Source organism: Gopherus flavomarginatus, chromosome 6 (assembly GCF_025201925.1).
Source record: "Gopherus flavomarginatus isolate rGopFla2 chromosome 6, rGopFla2.mat.asm, whole genome shotgun sequence".
Taxonomy (NCBI): Eukaryota; Metazoa; Chordata; order Testudines; family Testudinidae; genus Gopherus; species Gopherus flavomarginatus.
The window spans coordinates 95,936,573-95,961,745 of NC_066622.1; the positions used below are offsets into that span (position 1 = coordinate 95,936,573).

At 41.9% G+C, this 25,173-nt stretch overlaps 1 protein-coding gene across 1 annotated transcript in view; it reads left to right on the plus strand.

The window, feature by feature from the left end:
- HKDC1 (hexokinase domain containing 1) overlaps nucleotides 1-25,173 on the plus strand; it is a 47,975-nt gene continuing 22,802 nt past the window's right edge. The window contains exons 1-9 of the mRNA XM_050959337.1: nucleotides 1-222; nucleotides 8,245-8,407; nucleotides 13,805-13,953; nucleotides 14,044-14,163; nucleotides 17,279-17,374; nucleotides 18,315-18,414; nucleotides 19,644-19,827; nucleotides 22,628-22,783; nucleotides 24,411-24,644. Of these exons, the coding sequence (XP_050815294.1) occupies nucleotides 160-222; nucleotides 8,245-8,407; nucleotides 13,805-13,953; nucleotides 14,044-14,163; nucleotides 17,279-17,374; nucleotides 18,315-18,414; nucleotides 19,644-19,827; nucleotides 22,628-22,783; nucleotides 24,411-24,644 (1,265 nt within the window). The 5' untranslated portion in view covers nucleotides 1-159. The remainder of the gene's footprint in view (nucleotides 223-8,244; nucleotides 8,408-13,804; nucleotides 13,954-14,043; nucleotides 14,164-17,278; nucleotides 17,375-18,314; nucleotides 18,415-19,643; nucleotides 19,828-22,627; nucleotides 22,784-24,410; nucleotides 24,645-25,173) is intronic.

Consider the following 25,173-nt stretch of genomic DNA (forward strand, 5'->3'; position numbering starts at 1 on the left):
TCCTGGACTTGATTTCGCAGGAGCTCTAATATCTCAGTCTGGGAAAATGGCTTTGTTGAAGTCTTTCTAATACTTAGCTCATGAATAAGATCTGCCACTTTGGAATTAATTATTCACAGCAGCTCTGTCACCACTGAGGCACCAATAAGCTTCAAGAAAATGTTTGCTGTGCATTTATTAGCTTTTTATTTTACAAAACTAAAAGAAGATCAAATCAAAAAGGTAAGGTCCAAATTTATTTGTTGGTAGGATTGATTTGGGTTACAGGAGAGCAGAGACTATTTTACTGTATGAGCAAAAAAGAGTGTGGATGCTGTGTAGTATGCTCCTGGCAAAGAGGTGGAGATCAAAGGGTTGGTAAATCTTTGGACTTTAAAACAGTCCTTATTTTCCTTTAGTCTTCAGATCTGATAAACGTAGAATAGCTCTAGGAAACAAAACTCTGTATATAGTGAATGTGTAAATAATCTTCAATAAGAGAAGACTACAATATTAGCTCTGAGGCTTCTTTTTAAAAACGCTCAAGAACAAAGTGCTCTCCGGCATACTGCTGTAGTGAAGCATAGTATGAGAAACTTACCCTCTTGTTTGGTTGCATTGTCACTTTGATTTAGACAATGAGGTTGAGGTTTTCAAAACTGAGAAGGGGTCTGAGTCAAAGTTCACTGAAACCAATGAAAAGACACCCATTGTCCTCAGTGGGCTTTGGATCGGACCCAGGGGCATTTGGATACACAACTCCTGTTCGTTTTAATGGGAAAGTTTTTATGTCCAGATCTTCTGGCTGGCTTTGAAAATCTCGGCCAAGATGTTTGATTATTGTTAATTAAAACTCAGATTTGTAAACTCCTGAAGTCCTAGACAGACCAGACTTTCAGCTTTTGATGTGTGAACAAACTAGCTGATGGTGCCCTGCCTCGGGCACACAGCAGATAGCGAAGTCTAGTCTCTTGGCAAAGTGCTGGTATGTGGGCTCATGGCACTGCAGCATAAAACGCTTACACACTCTGCACACTCCTTGAGTTAGTCTTCTGCATCTCTGTTAAACCCCTGATTTCCCACCTCCTGACCTACCACCGCACCCTCATGTTCTGGCCACCTGTTTCTGGCGAAGAGGGATCTACACTAGACTCCCTTTGGGCCCTGTCATTGCCACTCTTGCTAATGAGCTGGAAGAATGGCTGTTAAGATACATGAGCAAACCAGAAGCAAGAGTGGGCTGTTAAGTAAAGGAGCAAGAGGAAATGAGCCAAGATCCCCATGAGTGACATAAGCCCCAACTCTGGGCTACTCCAGCAATAGAACAAGGTTGGATCTCCGCCCCCCCCCCCCCCCGAAAAATAGAGTGCCTTCTGCTGGAAGGGCTTGCTGGGTGCTCTCTCAATGGCCTTCCTTTTAGAAAGAGGATGAGTGGACATTGCAATGGGTAACATGCTGCCTAGATCATAACAAGCAGCGCTAAATCTCAGATTTTCCCCTCGATCTGTGATAAACCTCAGTTTGTGTTCCAACATTTTTTCGTGATCATAACTAAGGAAACAAGCAATGGCACTTGGAACAGCATGTTTTCTGGAATTGTTTATTTTTTTTCCTGGAAAATACCCTGAGTTTATTGATGTACAATTTTAATGAATGAGTCAAGCTGTTGTCGAGTTTCTGGGAGTGACATTTAAAAAAAAAAAAAGCAGCCTGCTACTTGCTGCAATCAAAGCCAACCACTTGGAAGTATTTTTATGGAGCCCAGATATAAGCTGTCTCTGGTACAGCTGATTTTTCATTAACCAAAGATGTGGGGAGACTCTAGAGCCCTCCTCAGCTCATCACTGCTACAATGACAGTTTCACAGGAAAGGCAAGACACGGAATACAAGGGCTGTATTGGTCCAATAGGATGAGAGGGAGCTGGTTAGATAGAATTTTACTTTCTATAGAGATTTTCCTGATCTTATGAAGGTCCCTATCTTTATAATCAAACCACTTAATGATATGACCTTGCTTTGGTTGTAAAGCAGTTTAGAGATCACAGGAGGCTGTGCTTGGCTTTTCTGGAATGTTTTGTTTTGAAGAGCTCTCTTATCTTAAGTGCAGATGCTCCTAAAGGGTTTATGCTTGTTCACAGTCTGCTGCTAAACAAGGTGATTGTCCAAAGTGAGCCAGAGAAAATGCAACTAGAATACACATTAAGCCTAACCAGCACGTACACACACACCTTAATTGGTTTTTTTTCTAAAGGCGGCTGATGATCAGGGGGTGACCTTTGCAAAAGAAGAGATGTAATAACTTTTTTATCACTATTCAGATAGTTCCGTCAGAGACTTATCAGCTTCTCTGGAGAAAAGTGTGTGTGTGTGTGTGAGAGAGAGAGATGGCAGTGCCTTAGAGAACTTGCCCTTTCTCTTTATCTTAAAACATATTTCAATATAATGTTTTCAGCGGTCTCTCGTTTAGATGATAAATTTCTAAATTTATTCCCAGGGTCCTGGCTGCACCTGATATATTTGCCTGTTTCTTATCTGGGTTTTCATCTTGTGCTTTGGATAATTTTGGCTCATTGGTTTTAAATGGGACTGTGAATGAGTCATTTTAGTTTCCAGAAATGGTCCATCCAAATATCGGTATCTGACGATAGAACAGGCCAATCTATCCCCAATCCCATTTAAATGAAACTGTCTCTTAGCGGCTCACCCTTACTTTACCATAACTTGCTGTACAAGCACTCCAATCTCCACTGTTGAACCCCTTTCATGGCCAATGGCCAGGAAACAGCTCAGACAGCTAAAGTAGGGCTGCAGTTTAAAACAGAGAACTCCAAAGATGGAAAAGAAATTAGCCTTTGGTTCCCTATGGACCTGCTCCTCTGAGGAGGAGAGCACACTCAGCTCCCATTGGTCCAGTGCTCACCATTCCAGGCATCATTCAGCACCTCACAGCACGAGGTCCTATTTAAATCGTATGGTTATGCTGCCACAGGCAAGGCTGAGATGGCCTTTGGGTACAATCCACCTGTGCTGTAATCAGTGGCTTAGCTCTCTGGTGCACAAATATGTAACTTAGCAAGGTAAGCTGGAAATGAATTTTAGAAGCTGGAGAGGGGTGGGGAAAGGCTTAACACACTTGCTGATTGACTGTTCAGAAAAGCCTGGATTTGACTGGGCGAGGAGAGTGAACCTTCACCCTGAAAGTGATTCCTCCTACTGAGAGCCGAGGAACGGTGGAAATGTCAGAGTGGGAGGGAGCTTGATCCTCTATGGCTTTGCCAAGCCCTTTCTGTGTATAAACAGACTTCTGCTTGTAATACTCTGCCATCACTCTGACAGCTCTGCACAAGCACAGAAACATGTTGCCAGCACCAGCTTAGCTTACAAACCATCAATCCTTGGCAGAATTGGAAGGGATGCTGCAAAAGAAGGGAATCTATATAAACAAATGACAGATTCTTCCTTTGCTGTCAGGTTTCAGAGAGGTAGCCGTATTAGTCTGTATTAGCAAAAAGAACAAGGAGTCCTTGTGGCACCTTAGAGACTAACAAATTTATTTGAGCATAAGCTTTCGTGGGCTACAGCCCACTTCATCGGATGCATGCAGTGGAAAATACAGTAGGAAGATATATATACACAGAGAACATGAAAAATGGGTCTTGCCATACCAACTCTAATGAGACTAATCAATTAAGCTGGGCTATTATCAGCAGGAGAAAAAAACCTTTTTGGTAGTGATAATCAGGATGGCCCTTTTCCAACAGTTGACAAGAAGGTGTGAGTAACAGGAGGGGAAAAATTAGCATGGGAAATAGTTTTTACTTTGTGTAATGACTCATCCACTCCCAGTCTTTATTCAAGCCTAATTTAATGGTATCCAGTTTGCAAATTAATTCCAGTTCTGCAGTTCATCCGATTATCAATACAATTTTTTTTCTCTTGCTGATAATAGCCCACTTTAATTGATTAGTCTTGTTAGAGTTGGTATGGCAACATCCATTTTTTCATGTTTTCTGTGAATATATATCTTCCTACTGTATTTTCCACTGCATGCGTCTGATGAAGTGGGTTTTAGTCCATGAAAGCTTATGCCCAAATAAATTTCATTTCTAATGTGCCACAAGTACTCCTTGTTCTTTTTCCTTTGCTGTGTTAGAATCATAGAATCATAGGTTTTTAGGGTTGGAAGGGACCTCAGGAGATCATCTAGTCCAGCCCCCTGCCCAGAGCAGGACCAATCCCCAACTGGCCCCCTCAAGGATTGAACTCATGTCAAACCAGTGTGAGCACCTGGATAGATACTCATATTTTGGTTTGTGTGACTTATTTTAGTTTCTCTTATGCCGATTCCTAATCAATACAAGTTGATTGGAATGCAGAGGGATGGGGTGCCTAGCCTGGAGGCATGGTGGACGTGGGAGTGGGGACTGTGGTGAGCAACCAGGGGGGTGAGTGGTATGTAGAGTGAAGGAGGGGAACTGGAATAGGGAGCTGAGTGGTGTGGGAACACTAACGGGGGCTGGTGGGGCAGAGGGATGAGGGCAAATGGAGCAGGAGAGGGGCATAAGCACCTGTAACCACTAGAACACTCTCCCATTAGAATCTGGAATAATATCAAGGGTTTGTGAGTCAGCAATCCTCTGCAGTCAGCAAATATTTATGAACTCCACTGGCAAAGCATGTGGCTCATCTTCTAATGACTACCCCACACAGAGGATGCCAACCTACTACTGCTTTCAGTTACTCTGTTAGGACAGGTGGTAGAGATCTGTGCAGTGGTTCTAATTATTCTAACCTTGTTAAGGATCCATGTGGGTGTCAATATGATGCATAGAGTTTTAATTGTGCTCACATACTATTTTTTCCAAGAGACTGTGTTCTCATTCAGTGAACAGGATGGATGGGGCTCTGGGATGAATTAGCGATGTGTAGTGAATGAAGCTGTTGTCTGCAGGACCCCATCTCATTTGCTGCAGAAACTGCAAAAGATGTCTAGGGAATGAGACAGAACAGTGGAGGGAGACAGGGGCCTGTGTCGTGGTTAAGGCTGTTGAATGCCACACCAGACAATAGAATTCTATCCCTGGCTGTGCCACAGAGTTCCTGTGTTATGCTGGGCAAGTTATTTAAACCAAGCTCTTCATAGATGGCCAATAACTATGTGTGCACCTCATTTGCTGGGTGCCTGACTTGAGACCATCAGATCTGATTTGCTGAACTGCTGAACATTCACAGCTGAAACTGAAGTCAATGGGAGCTGTGCTCCGAACATAGATAGTACTATACAATTCTAAAAGTCAGGCCATAGGCATCTCATATTGGGGCACCTGAAATTAGTATAATCTTGACCTTAATCTCACTGTGCCTGAGTTTCCCATCTGTATAATAGGGACTGGTAATGCTTTACCTCACAAGAGTTAAGTGAAGATAGATTTATTAATGTTTACGAGACAAGGTGGGTGAGGTAATATCTTTTATTGGACCAACTTCTGTTGGTGAGAGAGGCAAGCTTTCAGGGCACACAGAGCTCCTCTTCATGTCTTGGATAGGTACTCTGAAGGTCAGAGTTAAATGCAAGGTGGAACAGGTTGTTTAGCATGAGTAGTTACTTTAGCCACATTTTAAGGGACCTTTCAACTGGGCCGGCTCCAGGCACCTGCTCAGCAAGCAGGTGCTTGGGGTGGCCAAGGGGAAGGGGCAGCACGTTGGGCTCTTCGGTGGCAATTCGGTGGTGGGTCCCTCGGTTCCTCTCGGAGGGAAGGATCTGCTGCCGAAGAAGAAAGCTGCGCTGTGGAGCTGCCGCCGATCGCAATCACGGCTTTTTTTTTTTCCAATGCTTGGGGTGGCAAAAATCCTGGAGCCGACCCTGCCTTTCAAGATAGAGTGGTCTCTTAACACATCTGCAGTTGTGGGACAAGAAGAGGGGGTTAGTTGGTTATGGATAGTTGTATACACCCATAATTCCAGTGTTTCTGCTCAGTCCATGATTTTTAGTGTCTATCAGAGTTATGAATTTAAGCTCCCAGGCTCATCTTTTGAAAGTGAAGTGTTTTCACAAAGTGATCACTCTGTCTGAACTATCAGTCCTTGTTCTGAAAAGAAACCCGCACAACACTGTAGCATTTCACGTGTAGACACACTATAAGTGAGTAGCATCGATTATTTGCACTAAATGAAGCAGGGGACCATGGGGAATGAATAAAGTATGTGATCATGTAATTAAAGAGGGTATCATAATGCATGTGTAGAAGAGAACTGAATTAAAGTTGCAGACGATCTTAATTTTACCATTTCCTAACTTTTTAGTGCTTAACTTTGCAGCCTGAAAGTTCTGTTTATGTATTACATAGAAAGAACTACATTAAGTGTACAAGGAAAGTCAATAGAAGGTTGGATTGAGATGACATTTATAGATGCATCCTTTCAAATGATCAAAGGATAATCTTCCTTCTCTGAAAACTCAGATATGTATAATGGTATAAATGTGAAAGTAAGAACAACTACCTTCCTTGTAACATTCACAACTGCAAGTGTGTATGTGTGTACACAAACATCAGATGGGTTACCTATATTTGGCCTTCTTTAACTGTAAACATTGCTATATGCAATGTAGAAATATTTGAATGTGGTCAAAATGGTAAATGTGATGACTAACAACACAAAGGCCATCAGTACAGCACTCATAAGAAAATATGTATTATAATTCAGCAGACCAGAGGGAAATTAAAATACACATAGTAAAATGTTTCTCCTAATTTTTAAAGTCCTATGCTAATTAAAATTTAAGGCTGATTTTTTTTAAAAGCCACAAACTTCCCCCTTATATACTTGGTAAGGATTTGATCATACCACTCATGCAGCAAATATAGGCAAAAGATATAGGTGTGCTTGGCTGGATGTGAGCAGCTACAGGAGACCAGGTAAGCATTTAAAAAGAGTGGTGCTGGTGATAGGGAGAGATGAGGAGTTTGCAAAGTTGGGTATGTGGGATAAGCTAATAGCACCAGTAACACCTAATTCTTCTGAAAGATTCACAAATCTATTCAAGTGTAAGTAACTTTTTACTACTGTTTGAGGCTCATGAATTGGTGAATCAATTGGTCCTGGGTGAGGAGACTTAAGGTCACACAATGTCCTGGTCTACGCTTAAAATGTAGGTCAACATAACTATGGTGCTCAGTGAAAAATCCATATCCATGAGCTATGCCACCCTAACTTCTGGTGTAGTGGCAACTAGGTCAATGGGAAGAATGCTTTCTTCAATCTAGCTGTTGTCGTTCAGGGAGATGGTGTTCCTGCAGTAACAGAAAAACATCTACAATACAGGGTTATGCCAGCATTGTTAGAATGCTATAGCTGTGCCGCTGTAGTCCCTGTAATGTAGACATGGCTAAAGTCTTTATTCCTATTCAGTTCTTTGTTGCCCAAACACATGTATATAGGAGAAAAAAATTGCACAAAACAGCTGATTTCTGGTTAGAGCAGTGTAACTCCAAGACTTGGGATCTTACATTGAACAGGCCAGACCTTTTCTGATGGACAAATAACTAATATTTTTTGTGACAGTATTTTACTAATACTGGGTTAAACGTCTTTACAAATAGATTTCATAGGTTGAAGCATTTCTTATATAGGCCATCCTCCTTCTGACACTGAAGTCAATGGAAATTTAGCTATTCGTTTCAATGGGGCAGGACCAGGCTAACCCTATATCATATGACTATAGCTAATGTTATAGAAAATCTAATGGAAGCAGAGGATCAGGGTAAATACCCATTTTACATGTATGTAGGATGCTTAACTTCAAAGCACTTTATAAACATTTAACTCTTTCTCCCACCTCTGACAGTTAAGTACATACAATCATCTCCATTTTACAGACGTAAATTGAGGCAGAATAGTGAAGTGAGTTACCCAAGGTCATTCAGAAGTCAATGGCAGATTTGGGATTAGAATGTAGGAGTTCCTAGTCCTAAACTCTGTGCTCAGGACACTGCACAAAACCCTTGTGATTAGTGGTTGTATATAGGAAGCATTTTCTGTGTAACTGAACACTAATGATGGTGAGAGAAATCCTGCTCTAGTGACTTCTAGTAGAGATAAATCATCCCTTTTGTACTTACATTGTAAACTCTTTGGGGCAGGGACTATCTTTTGGGGAGAGTGTGTGTGTGTGTGTGATACATAGCACAATAGGGTCCTGATCCTAGGCCAGGCTCCCTAGGTGATATTTCATCATAAATAATATTCTGACTGTCCCGATTCAGGTTGACAGGTTCCTTTACCACATGCGCCTTTCAGATGATATATTGCTTGACGTGATGACACGCTTCCAAGCAGAGATGGTGAAGGGCCTGGATAGAGATGCACACCCAACAGCTGCTGTAAAAATGCTGCCAACATTTGTACGGTCGATTCCTGATGGGTCCGGTGAGTGATCCTGGTGCATTATTACTTTTGCTTTGGTTTAAGGAGTTGATGGATTACAACAAAGTATGTCCAAGCATCTTGGATTTGGAACTTGGAGCTCTGTAACAGTCTCAACCTGTGTGGATGGGTTGGTGCCATCCCAGAGTTCCCCCTTGTGCCCTAGGTTGGCACTGCAGGTACCATGTCCTCAGTTCCCTCTTGGTTCTTTGCAATGGTTAATAATGCTCGAGTCTGAAGACCAGAATCTTTACAATAAGATTCCCTTCTGTGGGATCTTATTTATTCACTCTTTTATCAACTACAACTCCTTTGGCCCCACAGTCCTAGCCCTTTGTCTCACTAGTTTAGGAGTCTTGCATCCCTCTGCCCCGGGGCGTTTGAGATGGTCCAAGAGAAATTCCACTCCTTGACACAGGAGTCCTGGGGCCCAGTGGCTTTTGGTCTTCTCAGGCTCTCTCCAGTCTTTCCTGGGCTGCTTTGTGGGTGCTCCTGCTCTCCAGTGAGCACCAGTTCTCATAGCTTGCTGCTTCTTCTGGTGTCTTCTCTCTCACACCAGCCAGGCCTCTCCATTTTTTATCCCAGAGGCCTAATTGGGTCACGTGACCCATTTTCTCTACCTTGGGAGGTGATTTAACTGTCACAGTTGGGGCTGAGGCGTCTTTCCCCTTGAAGGGTCAACTACGCTGTGACAAGCTGCTCCCTGCTCCAAGCACAACTCAGCTCAGCTGTTGAGTGAGCTGTGCAGGTACAGTCCAACATTCCCCTGGTTTCAAGGGGATGTTAACGCTCAGCTGCAGCACAGCAGGGAGCGTAGAAGACTAGGGATTAATATTAACGTGCTAAATGGCCGCCTAGAGTAGCTGTCATTCATGGAGAAGATAATTGTGGCTCATTAACAAAAATGTCTAAACACACCTAATATTTTTCAGGTACAATGTGCTGTCAGATGACGTGAATATATACAATGCCTTTTGTGTGGGCGTGTTTTGCTTTTATCAGGACAACACTCAGCTAGCTCTAAAAACCTTCATCTTACTGAATACAAAAATACTAATCTAGTCTTAGCCACTGGCATGAAGCAATGCTCAAACCAACACCGGACTTGTGATTAAATAGGATGAGGGGACCCTCTACAGTCCAGTAACATCAATGCAATTTGGAGACAATATGAAGTTTTCATTTTGAGGATGTGTATAACTTCAGGCAAATGGATGCTTTTTCTCTTGAGTTGGATATACAAGAGGAAAAATATTTAAATTAATGGAAGCCAGAATGGTGCAGTATGAGGAGGTCTGGATCCTGTGAGGTGCTACATGCAGAACTCAACAGAGCTTGGAGTGGACACAGGGGATGGAGTGAACCCCACTGCAGGACTGGAGCCTTCATCTTAAACCCCAGCTATTGTATTTCAGTTCTAATAACTTCCTCTCCTGCCCGGATCCATGATTTCCTGACATGGCTACATAGCCCTTATGCAGTTTGGTTCCCAACAGTGACTTCTGTACCTCTATGTTTATCTCTAAAAATACATGTTTCCACATTGTGAAAACTACAGAACACAGAAGGAGCTTTCCCCAACACAGTCTATATACTTTGTCAGGAAAGTGCTCATTAGATTTGATGGAATTAATCCTCATTTCCAGCAACAGGAATAAATCAACCATGCACTAGCAAACAAATTGACTGAAGAAATAATCTGTGCTTCAGTCCATAATGAGACATGCAGAATGATGATTGAACTGACCAGACAAAGGAGACTGAACCCACCAAAGCAGCTCTGTTAGTTTGCAGAAGCCAGCCATAGCAGGTTCCCTCTAGCAGACATTGGCTTTGTGATGCTCATCCAGCAGGAGAGGACTAGCTTCTGCCTGGTAGAGCAGGAGAGCCTCCTTCTGGAAGGCAGGCATAGGTTTGGGTTCACTCAACTACCAAACCCTTAGCTTCTGAGTACCCCCATCCCCGCCACACACAATATTTAAAGGGTTGCATCTTCAAACCAGAGTTTATTATGGAAAATTTCAAACTCTACCTAAATTTCTGAGAACTGATTTTCAGTTTCCTGCACAGTTTCAACTGCCTGCTACCTATTAATATTAATAGGATTTGGTGGTTAAAGCCCTACTCAATCTGTTAAATATCTCCCTCTCACACATCCTGATGAGACTCCTGGTGGTTTGTCTCATGATTGGCTGCTATTTGTTTTATCCAGCATGCATATTAAAGCTATTTATTTTCCAGTAAGTACTGTAACAGGCTTAACAAAAGGTGAAGTTTCTCCCTGAACAAGCAGACTTCTCAGCCTGCCAAGGCCCAGATGCAGCACTTCTGGTCTGACATAGTGCCTCATGGCCAGGGGTGCCTCTGTGGTGGCTGCTAATAATTTCTCCCTCAAAGAGCTCCTGACATGGACTCCGCATACTTTTTCTGAGGTCAAAATACCCCTCCTTGGCGTCTGGGTTTATTCACAGAAAATAATTCAAAATCCCAAATTCAAATCCCACAAACAAACAGTTCTCTTCCTACTCCCAGGCCTCCCTGGCTGGAAAGCTTTGCACTATTCCTTGCCTGCTCAGGGTCTCTCCTGAATTAGCAGGCGACTTCCAGCCCTTCCTGCTTGGAGTCTTAGGGTATGTCTGACCTGCAGCTGGCCCAGGTCAGCTGACTCAGGCTCATGGGCATGGGCTATAGAGTGGTTTAATTGTGGTGTAGATGTTTAGGCTCAAGCTGGAGCTCTGGAAACCTGTGTGGGGGAGGGGTCCCCGAGCTCTGGTGCCAGTCTGTGCCTGAATGCTTGCAGCGAGAGCCTAAGGCAGCTGACCTGGGCCAGCCACAGGTGTTTAATTGCTCTGTAGACATAGCCTTAGTCCAGAATCCCAGGACTTTGCTGGAACCTGCTCACTCCTAGCAGAGTCTGTTCTCTCTGACAATGTCCCCCCCATGCAGCTCCCAGCTGCTCTTTATAATGGAATTACCTGAACCCTCTCGTATGGGGCTCATCCTTGAATCAGGACTGGCTTAGCCCCAGGCTCTCCAACCTGAGAGCAAGCCACTCAGTTACAGATCCAAAATGGGGGACACAAATTATTCATGCAAGAAATTTAAAATGATGTGGGGCTGTATCCCTTTCACGTGAATAACTCTTCTTCCTGTCACCTCAGTTCCATGGCTCTTTGTTTCTGATGATAGATCATTTTCAACAATAGAAGTGGAGATAGCAAATTTGTAGGGAACATAGAAAACTGTGGGATTAAGATCAGTGCTGCTCCTTGAAATGAGGGACATTTGAAGGGTCTTGTACACTAGTGTATGTATATAACCCTTCGAGGTCACCCTGCTGGAAATTAGAGCTTGCTCTGTCTCCCAGCACCAAAACAGAAAAGTAAATCATGGAGTAAGTCCTGTTATTCCTTGGCCTTTCATAGCTTTAAAATGACACTCAGCCAGTCTTGAAATTCTGAAGTCGCTTCAGAGGATATCTGATTTCAGCAATTGTCTCATTACTGTTTCCAAACTTCTCTTGTCTCAAGGCCAACTTTAGGCAGTTTCTCCTGGCAGATAACAGTCCCTCTCTCTCTGGTGTCAGGGACTTGTTGATATGGCACATTGTGAGGTACCTTACTGTTAAATCAGGGCTGCCCGGGGGGAGGGGAGAAGTGGGGCAATTTGCCCCAGGCCCCGGGCCCCGCAGTGGCCCCCACAAGAATATAGTATTCTATAGTATTGCAACCTTTTTTTATGGAAGGGGCCCCTGAAATTGCTTTGCCCCAGGCCCCCTGAATCCTCTGGACGGTCCTGTGTTAAATTATGTCTTGCATAACGCCGTTTTTGCACTCTCCCTGAATTCTCCATTGATTACTGGAAAAGAGCAGTTTTCTCTGCAGACAAAACTTCTGGCAGATTCTGAGGTAACTGGAATTTGTTTACATTTTCAAGTGTGCTGTTATAATTAACTTTCAGAATATCTGCACCTTGAGCTTCACTCTTTGAAATAGTTCTCATTTAATAGCACACCATTAATTTCAGTCATTGAGCTCTTAATTTCCTGACTAGTGTCATAGTTTACTGACTAATCCAGTTTATCTCCTTCCCTTCATGGTATCAGCCCCTAGAATTACTGAGGTATATTTCTGGCTTTGCTTTTCAAGGTCAGAGCCAATAAAATCTCGGTCTGGCATGGAGTTTAGGTCACATAGGTCTACACAGACTCCTGTGGGTAAGGGAGTGAGAGTGAGAGAAGGGGGTACAAGTAGGGTTTTTTAATTTTAAATTTAATTTTTTGATGAAAAATGTCTATGGTGTGAATTTTGACAAGCTCTAGCTGTCTGATGGTTTCATGATAAGGCCAAGTTTAACTTCCAAATTCCTCAAAAACAACTTAGTTTAAAATAAGTAAGTAATACTTTAAAAATTCATTTTTTGTTGAAATTTCATATGTGAAGGCTCTGAGTAGAGGGGAATTATTGGAGAAAATTTGTTAGTGGGATAGAGAGGTGCGGGCAGTGCTGTTTGGGGAAGATGACTCCCCTTCAGTGGGTATGTGTACACTTCAGCTGGGAGCAAGCCTTCAGCCCTGGTAGATAGACTCACACTGGTGGGATTTAAGCTAGAGCACTAAAAACATCAGCTCGGGCTCTGAAGCCCAGGGGGTTGGGTGAGCTGGAAAGTCTGAGCTGCAGCCTTCACTGCAACATCCAGACGGTTATTTTTAGTGCTCTAGCTTGAGCCCCCTAGCAGGAGTCTGTCTGCCGGGGCTGGGAGGCTTGCTCCCAGCTGCAGAGTAGACATACTCAATATGGCCTAGGCAGTTTCAGTCTGCCTGGGAAGGGACTGCACTGGCCCTTCACCTACCTGATCAGGTCTTTCTGCTGCTATTCAGAACAATGGAGCTAAGGAAGGGAAAGGAGAATAAACAAAAGCAAGGGAGACAGTTAATATATAATAAAATGAAATGCTGAATGTCAAACTATTACACAAGCAATTTCACCTCGATCCCCTTTGTGGAATATATCAGCTTGCATCAAATTCAAGGAGAGAACATCATCCCACCCCTACACTCGACACTAGGGCCCCAGTTCAGACAGGCACTTAACCATGTGTCCAAGTTGAAGCATGTGTGTAGTTCTGTTGATTTTTTTTCAATAGAAATGCATTTCCAATATGGCCTACAACTATTCATACCACACAATACAATAGTCCTTATTTTCATTGCAGAATCTAGTGAAGAGCTAAAGAATTTACCGCTTCAATTCCTTTAACTACTGGTAACAATCCTGCTCCAAATGATAGATGATGTACATTCATTATCCCACGCACTTACCTTAAATATGTCTTCAGGTCATGCTTCACATTACTGTATGCTGCTGTAGCAGTAAGTAACCTTTATTGTTTTTATTGCAGAAAAGGGGGATTTTCTTGCTCTAGATCTTGGTGGCTCCAAGTTTCGAGTCTTAAAAGTGAAAGTGTCTGACGATGGGAAGCAGAATGTTCAAATGGAGAGCCAGTTCTACCCAACCCCGAAGGAGATCACACATGGGAATGGAACAGAAGTACGTGGTGCATTTTCCTCTGTGGAATGGCTTTCTGTGTTGCATATAATTGACATTATAGACCTGTCCTGTTCTTTCTCTTTTATACAGCTATTCGATTATGTCGCTGACTGTCTGGCAGATTTCATGGAGACCAAAAACATAAAACATAAGAAATTCCCTCTTGGGTTTACATTTTCTTTTCCTTGCATACAGACTAAATTAGAAGAGGTGAGATTAAAAAAATATTATTGGTAGTTATATTATAGTAGTAGTAGAACTCAGAGAGAATTTTTGAAAGGACTGTTAACATATGGCAGTGTAGGAAAAAGTAATCTTTGTGTGGCTTTCTGAGGAAGAAAAATATTCATAGTTCAACCAAATTTCATATTACCCATCACACTCTGCATAGTGTTATAAACCTACAAGAGGAAAAGATGGGAATCACAATTATGTGCTGAAGTAGATCTCAAGGAGTAGTTATCATATTTCAGTGCAACTGAAGCAGTAAACTAAAACTCTTCTTTTATGTGTCAATACAGGATTTAAATAACCATCTACTCAGCTGATAGAAAACACTACATGGATTTCAAAAGATGTATTTCTGTGCTATAAAGCAGGCGTATATTTTAATCCCTCTTGTTTGGGATATTTATAGTAGATTTGAAATACTGAGGGGCACATGATTGAAATAATCAGATAGCATATGGGGGTGGGAACAGAAGCTGCAGTGACTGCCTTTATTTGAGTGCCTGTTTTTTGCTACTTCTCTTAAAATAATAAGTTAGTGTATTAGGCCCTGACATTGCAAAGGCTATGCACATGTTTCACTTAAAGTATGTAAGTAGGCCCATTGAGGTCTATATTGTCCCTGCCTGCAGGTATATGGGATCTTGGGGAGCAATTACCACACAGCTGGGGTTCCAATTAATTTCTTTATTAAAGGAAAAAAAAGGAAGTGGTGGGAATTTAATAATGAAGTACGATGGGATGGGGTGTATAGGGTGTTTACAATAGACAACGATGGGGGGGTTCTTCTTATTGAACAGTGTAGGGAGTTCTAATAGTGGGCTACAGCAAGTGGGGTTCAGCACAATGGGATACAGTACAGTCAATAAGCAACTCTAGATACAGTGTGGAAATGCAAAGCGTACCCAAAAGAAATGCAAAATAAAATGGTAGCTTCTATATGAGTTAATAGCTAGATACACAATGTAACACAGTGGCATCAATGTAAATACAAAGTATATCAGAAAAGTGGAGGCAACCAATGGGGTGTTATAATTACAAGTAAAATGTGAGTTACAGTACAACAATACAATATCAATATAAAGGCTGGGTCAAGAAACAGGAGTGGGGGGGTGAGTGATTAGTGGTATGCAGATGAGTGGCTGGAAGCAGCGAGAGACTCTGAAGCCCTGCAGGGTAAGGACAACGGAGCAGTGTGATGGTGATCTTCGGTAGGGGAGGGGCAGCGGAGAAGTGTAAAGAAGGGCTAGAGAGAGGTTTAAGCAACAAGCGGACACCAAAAACAAAGGTAAAAAAAAAACAGCAAAGGGTTTGGGAAGTTTCACAGGGGGAGAAGCAGCAAGGGGTTTGGGAAGTTCGGAGGGTGATGCAGACGCAGAGGGGGAAGCAGCAAGGAGTTGGGAAGTTCGGAGAGAGTGCAGATGTGGGGGAAAAAGCAGCAAAGGGTTATAACAGGGAGACACGGAGGAGTACACAGAGGGGGAGATTGGAGCGGGGGAAAAACAGACACGGGAAAGTTCAGGGAGAGATCGGGACAGCAGGAAGGCGAATTTAAACAGCAAAAAACCTTATCTATCTTAACCAATGACTAGGTAAAACAACAAATATCACAATTCTAAGCAAAGCTATAACAAGCAACTATACGGAGCAACAAAACAGTAAACTATAACAAGGCAGTTGAAACTTACAAGCTCTACAATCTTAACAAACTATGACTTATTAAACTAAAAAAAAACAAGACCTATGGTGCACCTTATGCTATGGGGAGGTTACAGAGGGCAGAGTGGTATGTGTCCAGGACCCAGCTCCCAAGGAAGCCAAGGGATGGTGGCTACAGCGGCGGATACAGCTGAAAGCAGAGAGCCCCAAGGCAAAGCCCACAGGAGCAGAGCTTAGCAGCGGCACAAACTTATTTTTAGCGGCAAAGAGCCCTGGAGTTTAAGAGAGGTTTTAAGACACAGACCAAGGTTTAGCTTGAGTCTGTGTGCTGGGGAAACAGAGCCAGCAGCTAAAATAATAAAATAAAAGTATAGAAAGTTTTACAGAGGGATTCTTACCAGTCCCCAAGGCAGCAGCAAAGGCAGAAGCAGCAGCAACATCAGAAGAGGCAAGGAGGGCTCGGTACAGTCTCAATAATCAGGAGATCTCTCAGTTAGCAATTCATTCTTCGTGGGGGGGGTACGCTCAAAAATAAAACGAGAGCAGAGAAAGGACCCCCCAGAACCCCTGGCTGATCAGACCAGGCAGCAATGCAGGAACCTTTCTGAGGTGTGTTTCAAAAATGTCTGGTTTTAAAGGCAAACTTGGGCAGTTTCCCGCCAGTAATCCTGATAGGCTCCCTCTGTCACTGGGGAGGGGGCACAGGGAAAAAACTGAAGACAAGCCCAGAGACATGCCTGGACATAGTCCTGTGCAATAGGTAACTCAAGAGCACATGAGGCCTGTGACTCATGCCCAGGATCTTAAAAACACATTAGGTCTTGCAGCTCTGGACATTGCCTACCCTACACCAAGCCCAGGCTCAACGAGGTGATAACAGGACTAACCCTTTGAACAGGGCAGTGGTCCCACTTAGCACGCAGCACAAGTGGCCATCCCTTTGAGAAGGCAATGGCTCTTGTTAAACAACTTAAGGGGCCCTCCCTTTGAGAAGGGCAGTGGCCCTGGTAAACAACTTAACAGCCAGGGAAGGGTGGCCACAGGAGAACAGAAAACAAAATGGAGTCTGGGGACAGCTGTAAGAAACAAAATGGAATAGGGGATAGCTGTAACAGACATATATGACAACCCATGCTTAAAGCGAAGCATGTGCATACTTGTTAACAGGATTAGGGTCTTAGTTTGACCACTTCTGTAGTAGTTTTGGTGGTAGCTATAGTTGACAAGGCTGCTTATATGAAAAGACCTTTACCTTGCATCCCAGTGGATTGCCAAGGGGTGATTCTGCTACTTCTGCTCAAATTCTTACACACGAAGTAGTGGCAGTGAAATTCTTCAAAAGCCAATGATAAAATATATTCTATTGTCTGCTGCCTCTATAGTTATTAATGCTAAAAGTTATTTTTAAATTTGTAACATAGATTGACTATTTTTAAAGGGTGTGCTGCTTTCCTGGACAAAGTACTTTAAGGTACGAGGAGTGCAGGAGACAGATGTGACCAGCTCTCTGCGCCATGCCCTCAGAAAGCGTAAGGCAAGTTTTATAGTGCAGAAGTCTTAATAATAAATAGAATAAAATCATTTCATCATATAGAAATAAATAGCCTATGTTTGATAATGAAGGATAGCGTACATATTTTTATAGTCTTGAAGGATAGTTTATTTGTGCTTGACTTTGCTGTACTTGCAATAAAAAGTACTAACTATGGGATGTTTGATTTCACATTAAAATTAGTAATGAAACATAATTAAAACCTAATTTTTAGCATTCTCCTTTACGTATTCAATGGTGCTTTAAAAAGCTAGTTTCCTTTACACCTTCTCTGTCCCTTGTAATGTTTACAAAATATGAAAAAAAAATTGTTTGACCTCCTTTTAGCATATACTATATTTCACTGTTTCTAACATGGCAAAAAACTCAACTCTGCTTTGCTTTTCATTTGTTCTCTGTCTGTGTATTAGTGTCACTGACATCAGCAAGAACCTGTGCAGTTCTGACATGAATGTTTTGTTAATTAGGGCCTGAGTCTAGTGCACTTACTTAGGTTGAGTAGCTCTTTACTCCCCAAATTCCCTTTGGCTTCAGTGGGGCTATGCAAGAAAGAAGGTGCTACTTCACATGAGTAAGGATACCGGAACCTGGTTTTTAGTGACTTGCATGGTGATCTTTGGTGCCATCGCATCAGAATTGGAGCTTTTTGTTTTTCTTTAATTTCTTGACTATGGACTGGTGGATTGGAGGGAATGGGAGAACAACCAAAGATTCTGGCCTTGTTTCAGCAAATACTTATGCATGTGCTTAAGTCTATCCTTATTAAGCATATGCTTAAATCTTATTGAAGTAAATTAATCTTAGTCACATCGACTAACTTTAAGAGGGCCCAATTTAACAATGTTGTGTCTAAACATTGTTACTTAACTACAAGGAAGAGTGTAAATGTTTTTCTATTCACTAGTGGTCTTTATTTTCTTAGGATGTTGATGTAGATGTTTTAGCACTGGTAAATGATACAGTGGGAACAATGATGACCTGTGGATATGATGATCAGCGCTGTGAAGTTGGCATCATAATAGGTAATTTTATTTTATTAAAGCAGGGTTGAAAAAGCAGGCTTATGATTTTAGCAAATCTGGGGGATGGAGGCATTTTCAACTTCACAATTCAAAAATAAACTGTTTGAAAATGAAAAACATAAAAGATTGGATTTTCAAGCACTAGTCTCTCACATTTGGATACAAAATGGAATGTAAACATTTAAGTGACCACCTGCACATCCAAACAATTGCAAATGCAAAAATAGTGGCTTGGTTAAAGCTGGCTTGAAAAAATTTTAGTCCTAAATCAGTAAAATGAGTGTTGTCATCTTATATACTGTACAAATTTATATTTTAAAAAGAAGTTACTTGTCTTGTTTTAGTTTGCCTGGGATCTTCTACAAATGATCACTTCCTGAATGCTTCTACTTACTCTTTTTCTTAGACAGATGCCTGCCTGTCTGTCTGTCTTCTAGTGACTTCTGCCTAACCTTGGGACAATTCAATATATCCTAAAATTTTACCTCTGCATGTACATATTTAGTTCTGTTAAGAAAAAATAGACAAGACAACATTGGCAAGTCCTGAGACATTGGAGAGCTCTTGGGGTTAGACCCACAGTGAACAGCTGTTTTTGGCCAGCTGTTTGGAAAATGTTTCATTACAGTTAGTCTTTTCAAGACTTTTGATGACTGCAACAATAGTGCTTAAAAATGACATTGTTTATAGTTTATACTGTAAGGAAGTGAGAGGTCCATAATGGTAAAGGAATTTCCGTCCTGTTCATATACAGATAGATCATCAAATAATAAAGCAGGCTATAGTTGTGTTTCTATCCAATTCTTTCAGGAGATTCTGATCTACAAAATAAATGTTTCTGCTAATGCTATAGAAAATCCATGTATTTTTGTCCAGAGAAGGAAAACCTCTTCTCACCTTTCCCAGCAGGAATCATATACTCTTTTCATAACATGTCCGCTTCACATTTTCCTAATTTTATTCTTTTAAACTGTCATATATGAGTGAATATGAAATAGCACAAATATTTTGAATGACTCAGCCCTTATATTCATTTCATTTCATTCATTCACTATTTCCTTGATATTCAATGGTTATTTAATAGGTTTCAGATACAGACAGTTTTGTATAACATAACATGTAACTTAATTAAAGTACATTTTCTGGTAAAGAAAATATTGAATCTGATTCTAAATTGTATTTTCAATTAATTCTTCATGTTTAAATTTGTTTGTTTCTGATACAATCAGGAACTGGCACAAATGCCTGCTACATGGAAGAAATGAGTAACATTGATCTGGTGGAAGGTGATGAGGGGAGGATGTGCATTAACACTGAGTGGGGAGCCTTTGGAGATGATGGGTCACTGGATGATCTCAGGACTGAGTTTGACAGGGAGATTGACTTGGGATCTATCAATCCTGGAAAACAACTGTAAGTATTGTTCCTCCTTCACTTACTAACATGAAGTTTTCTGTGACAGTCTCCGCATTTTGAGTCTGTTTACCAAGCTTACACTGAGCTATAGAGCCCTTGGGAATGGAAGTAGGGTTAGGTGAACTAGTTTAGCCATGATGGAAGCTGGCTCAAGCCTCCATCCATCCACCCATACCCAAAGTGTTCCTGGGACAGGTTCAGTTAAGATCCCCTTCCTTTCTGGTTGATGGTGGGATCTCTTACATGGCTGTGCCACACTGCTGCTGTGAGCCTTCACAGAACGGGACACCCCAAACTGCAGAGTGTGACTTGGAAGCCATAGACCTCATGCATTCTGGATCATTTTCTTCAACTTCGTTTCCTTTTATTTCAGATGGAAGGGTCTTGTTGGGGACTTTGGGTGAAATCCTGACCTGACTGAAGTCAATAGGAGTTTTGCCATTGACTTGACTTCAGTGGAGTCAGGATTTCACCTTCTGTCCCAACAAAGCAACCAGTAATGTTACTGTATTACTAGTCAGTAATTCTGTTGTCATTTTGTGATGGAGTAAAATGAGGAAGTGAGACTGATTTGTTATCATTTTTCTTCATAAGAGTACCTGTCATGTGTTCTTCTGAAATTACTTGCATGTTAATGAGGGACCACAGGACAGAGGTGGGGTTAGCTCCTCAGCAGTGACAGAATTAGGAATATTAGTGTAATCTCAGTCCGCTCATTCCGTATGAATGCCAAGAGTTCCTATGCAAGGTCAGTGATTGAAAACTGCTTCTCTATGATACAATATCTTCTAAAGTGTTCTCTGCATGTCACCCTGTAGGTGCTCAAAAGAGGAGTCCCCAATGCATATAGATGAAACCTGTGTTAAAAGTGTATTTCATCCAAGCTCCTCCAATGGCTGGGTTGCAGGCAAATATAGTAATACATTGCTTAAGAAGCATTAACGCAGGGATACCTGCTTTGTCCTTGTGTCATAGAAAGAAAATGCACACCCAAATTTAACAGCTACCATTTGAAAGGCTGGTAATCTGATGTTTTTCCCTCACATTATTCTTTTAATTACAGAAATGTATCATTTTATCACAGCGAAATTCCTGCATTATTACTTGTTAGAGCCTTTGGAGTGAAATGCATCATGTTTAATATGGTTTCAATGACTGTTAATAACCAGTTTAAAATACAGAGAGTTGCTGGTACCTACTTTTATGTAAGCTTAATTACATTTTACCTTTTAAACATATAGCAATTTTGGTGATCTGTAGAAAGAATTAGATTTACTTAGGTACCTTGGTGTTTTTGTCTATAAGAATATAAGAACATAAGAATGGCTACACTGGGTCAGACCTATGGTCCATCTAGCCTAGTATCCTGTCTTCTGACAATGGCCAGTGCCAGATGCTTCAGAGGGAATGAACAGAACAGGGCAATTACTGAGTGATCCATCCCCTGTTGTCCAGTATGAGCTTCTGGTAAGTGGTGATTTAGGGACACCTTGAGCATGGGTTCCATACCTGACCATCTTGGGTAATAGCTGTGGATGGACTTTATTTTTCATTAACATATCTAATGCAGATTTGAACCCAGTTCAATGCAGTTTTGTCAACAAATTCCCCAGGTTAACTGTGTGTTGTTTAAAGAAGTACTTCCTTATGTTTGTTTTAAACCTGCTACCTATTAATGTCATCAGGTGTCCCTTAGTTCTTGTGTTATGTAAAGGAGTAAGTAGCACTTATCTATTCACTTTTGTCCACACAATTCATGATTTCATAGACCTCTAGCATAGAATCGTAGGACTGGAAGGGACCTTGAGAGGTCATCTAGTCCAGTCCCTGCACTCATGGCAGGACTAAGTATTATCATATTCTCCCCCTTTTTCTATTTTCTAAGCTGAACGGTCCCAGGCTTTTTCATCTCTCCTCTTATGGAAGCTTTTCCAGATCCCAAATCATTTATGTTTCCCTTCTCTGTATTATCTACAATTCTAATACATCTTTTTGAGATGGGGTGACCAGAACTGCACAGAGTATTCAAGGCAGAGCTGAAAATAAGCTGGTACGCCCCGGTACAGCATACCCAACCAGCTTCCCCAAGTGGCAATTTAAAGGGCCTGGGACTCCCAGCAGTGACTGAAGCCCTAGGCCCTTTAAATCACCACCTGAGCCCTGGGGTAGCAGTGGCAGCTGGGACCCCTGGGGCTCCTTTGGCAATTTAAAGGGCCTAGGGGCTCCGCTGCGGTAGTGGCGGCTGGGAGCCCCTGGCCCTTTAAATCACCGCCCGAGCCCCGGCTGCCTCTGCTACCCTAGGGATCTGGCAACAGTGCTCAGGTGGCAATTTAAAGGGCCCCAGGCTCTGCTGCGGTAGCCCTGGGCCCTTTAAATGGCCCCCAAGTCCCAGTCACTTCTGCAGCTGGTAGCTCTGGCAGTGATTTACAGGTCCCGGAGCTCCCAGCCACCACTACTGCAGCCAGAACCCGGGCCCCTTTAAATCTCTAATGGTCTCACCCCTTCTGGTTGAGGCCACTCTCCTTCCAGTTGAGGCCCCTCCCCCTGCTCAGGACTCCGGCATACTGGTAAGTCCTTTAAGTTACTTTCACCCTTGATTCAAGATGTGAGTGTACCGTGGGTTTATATAGTGGCATTATTATATTTTCCTGTTATCTATCTCTTTCCTAATGGTTCCTAATGTTCTGTTTGCTTTTTTGACTGCCACTGCACACTGAGCAGATATCTTCAGAGACCTAGCCATGATGATGCCTAGGTAGCTTTCTTGAGTGTAACCATTGCTTGTATTCACTAACAGGTTTGAGAAGATGATTAGTGGATTGTATTTAGGAGAACTTGTAAGACTCATTCTTCTAAAAATGGCAAAGAAAGGCCTTCTCTTCAGTGGCAAGATATCAGCAGCCCTCCGTACTAAGGACAAGATTGAGACAAAACATGTAGCTGCTATGGAAAAGTAAGAGCTTTAAAAACAGTCTTCAGTAATCACTTTTTAGCCTTTCCATAAGTGCAACTAGTCATCTTCCATGCCATTATAATATGCAAATATTCAAAATTGATTGTTGAGATTGATCCTGGATTGATGATCAAATTTCTGCTCAAATCAATTCAGTGCTAGAATCAATAGGAGAATCTAGTAGATCAAACTGGTCTTTTAATAGGTAATAAAGTAATACGGAGGCAAACACACACTAAACTATTTAAACATATTATATTTATCATATGCAACAAATGGAGAGACCTGGCCATGTGTAGGGTGACCAGAGGTCCCGATTTTATAGGAACAGTCCCAATTTTTGGGTCTTTTTCTTATATAGGCTCCTATTACCCCATATCCCCTGTCCCGATTTTTCACATTTGCTGTCTGGTTACACTAACCATGTGTGTAGATCCACCAAGCTGTTTTCAGTGTTTCAGAAGAGTGGAAGGCTTTATGTATTCATACTTGTTGTTATGTTTGGGTTTATAAGGCTGGATAAAGAGCATTATGAATCTGCAGACAGCCCATGTCATTGATGACTGTCTGTAGTGTTTGAAAACTGTTTCTGGTGTTTTGGTTTTAAACATGGGCCATATTCCAGCCACAGAATGGACCATGACTTTATTATGTTCTTTAAGAGAAAAGCAACAAATGCACATTTATCTGTAAAACAGAGCATTTTGTCTTGAATATTAGCATGTAGTGCTCCAGTTCTACTTCTAATAGTAATCTAAAACATAGATTCATAGATTCTAGGGTCAGAAGGGACCAATGTGATCATCTAGTCCAACCCCCTGCACAAAGCAGGCCACAGAACCCTACCCATCCACTTCTATAACAAACCCCTTACCTATGCCTGAGTTATTGAAGTCTTCAAATTGTGGTTTGAAGACCTCAAGCTGCAGAGAATCCACCAGCAAGTGACCCATGCCCCACGCTGCAGGGGAAGGCGAAAAACCTCCAGGGCCTCTGCCAATCTGCCCTGGAGGAAAATTCCTTCCCGACCCCAAATATGGTGATCAGCTAAACCCTGAGCATGTGGGCAAGACTCACCAGCCAGCACTCAGAAAAGAATTCTCTGCAGTAACTCAGATCCCATCCCATCCAACATCCCATCACCAACCACTGGGCATACTTATCTGGCGATAAGATCAATTGCCAAAACCTGAGAACGCAGACAAGGGTGAAAGTGATACAGAAAAGGAGCAGCCTGTTTAATGTTTGTTAAACATAACTTGCCCTCCCCTGTTTATTCAAGGGTCAAGTCAACTTAATGGGAATCTTTTCATTGACTTTCATTGGAGCTGTATCAGGCCTTCTGAGACTCTCTAATTTTATTTTGGTTGGACAACCTGATTCACGGCAAGAAACCTTAAAAGATGAAAAATGAACAGGAGAAGCTTTCAAACTGTAATCAGCCTGCTCACTGCAGATTGGAAGCAAATCATCTGTGGACCACTAGTAATCTATGAAGCACATAAAACCAGTGCTCTCAGGAAATTGCCTATCTCTTGTGACCTAAGTCTGTGTTGTTTTCTGTTAGTCACATCCGAACACAATTATTCTGGTATAGGTTAATGTATGTTTCTTTGTTTGGTGTTAGACATAAAGAAGGTCTCCAAAACACTAAGGAGATACTGATGGAACTGAGCCTGACTCCTTCTGAAGAAGATTGCATTGCTGTTCAGCATGTCTGTACCATTGTTTCATTTCGCTCCGCAAATCTCTGTGCTGCTGCCTTAGCAGCAATACTGACCCGTCTGAGAGAAAATAAAAAACTACTACGACTGAGAACTACTGTTGGAATAGATGGAACTCTGTATAAAACACACCCTCAGTAAGTAAGCTGCCTAGCTGCTATATTATTTTGTCTGGGTTATTTGGCAAAGGTTACGAACATTGTCCGTCCCCTCCCCCAATCTGTTCACCACATGTCTTGTTTACCATTCATCCTTCTGAGACAATACTTGAACATGAAATCTATAAAGCTGAAAGAATTTTTTGTAAAATTGCCCCTCTAGCAAACAATCAACAAAATACATTTTATTATGATCTATCACATGGAATTTTCAAACTAACTTTCTATCCTAATTCATTTCTCTATTTTGAACCTTTGATTTATTAGCTGTAGCACCATTTCTTCTTAACTAGAGGTGTACCTGAGTAGAGAAGTTTGGGTCCAGAATCTAATCTAAATCAAGCTTACCCAAATTCTAGAGTGTTCAGAGTTGGCACGTTATGGAAAGAGGGGCCCGAATTCAAAGCTTGGCTCTGAATCTACACCTACACTTCCACAAAATTGAGAAGGTGGCAAGTTGTAACTTGTCTGGTTAAGGCCTATCTCTACACCCTCCCCAATGTGTCTC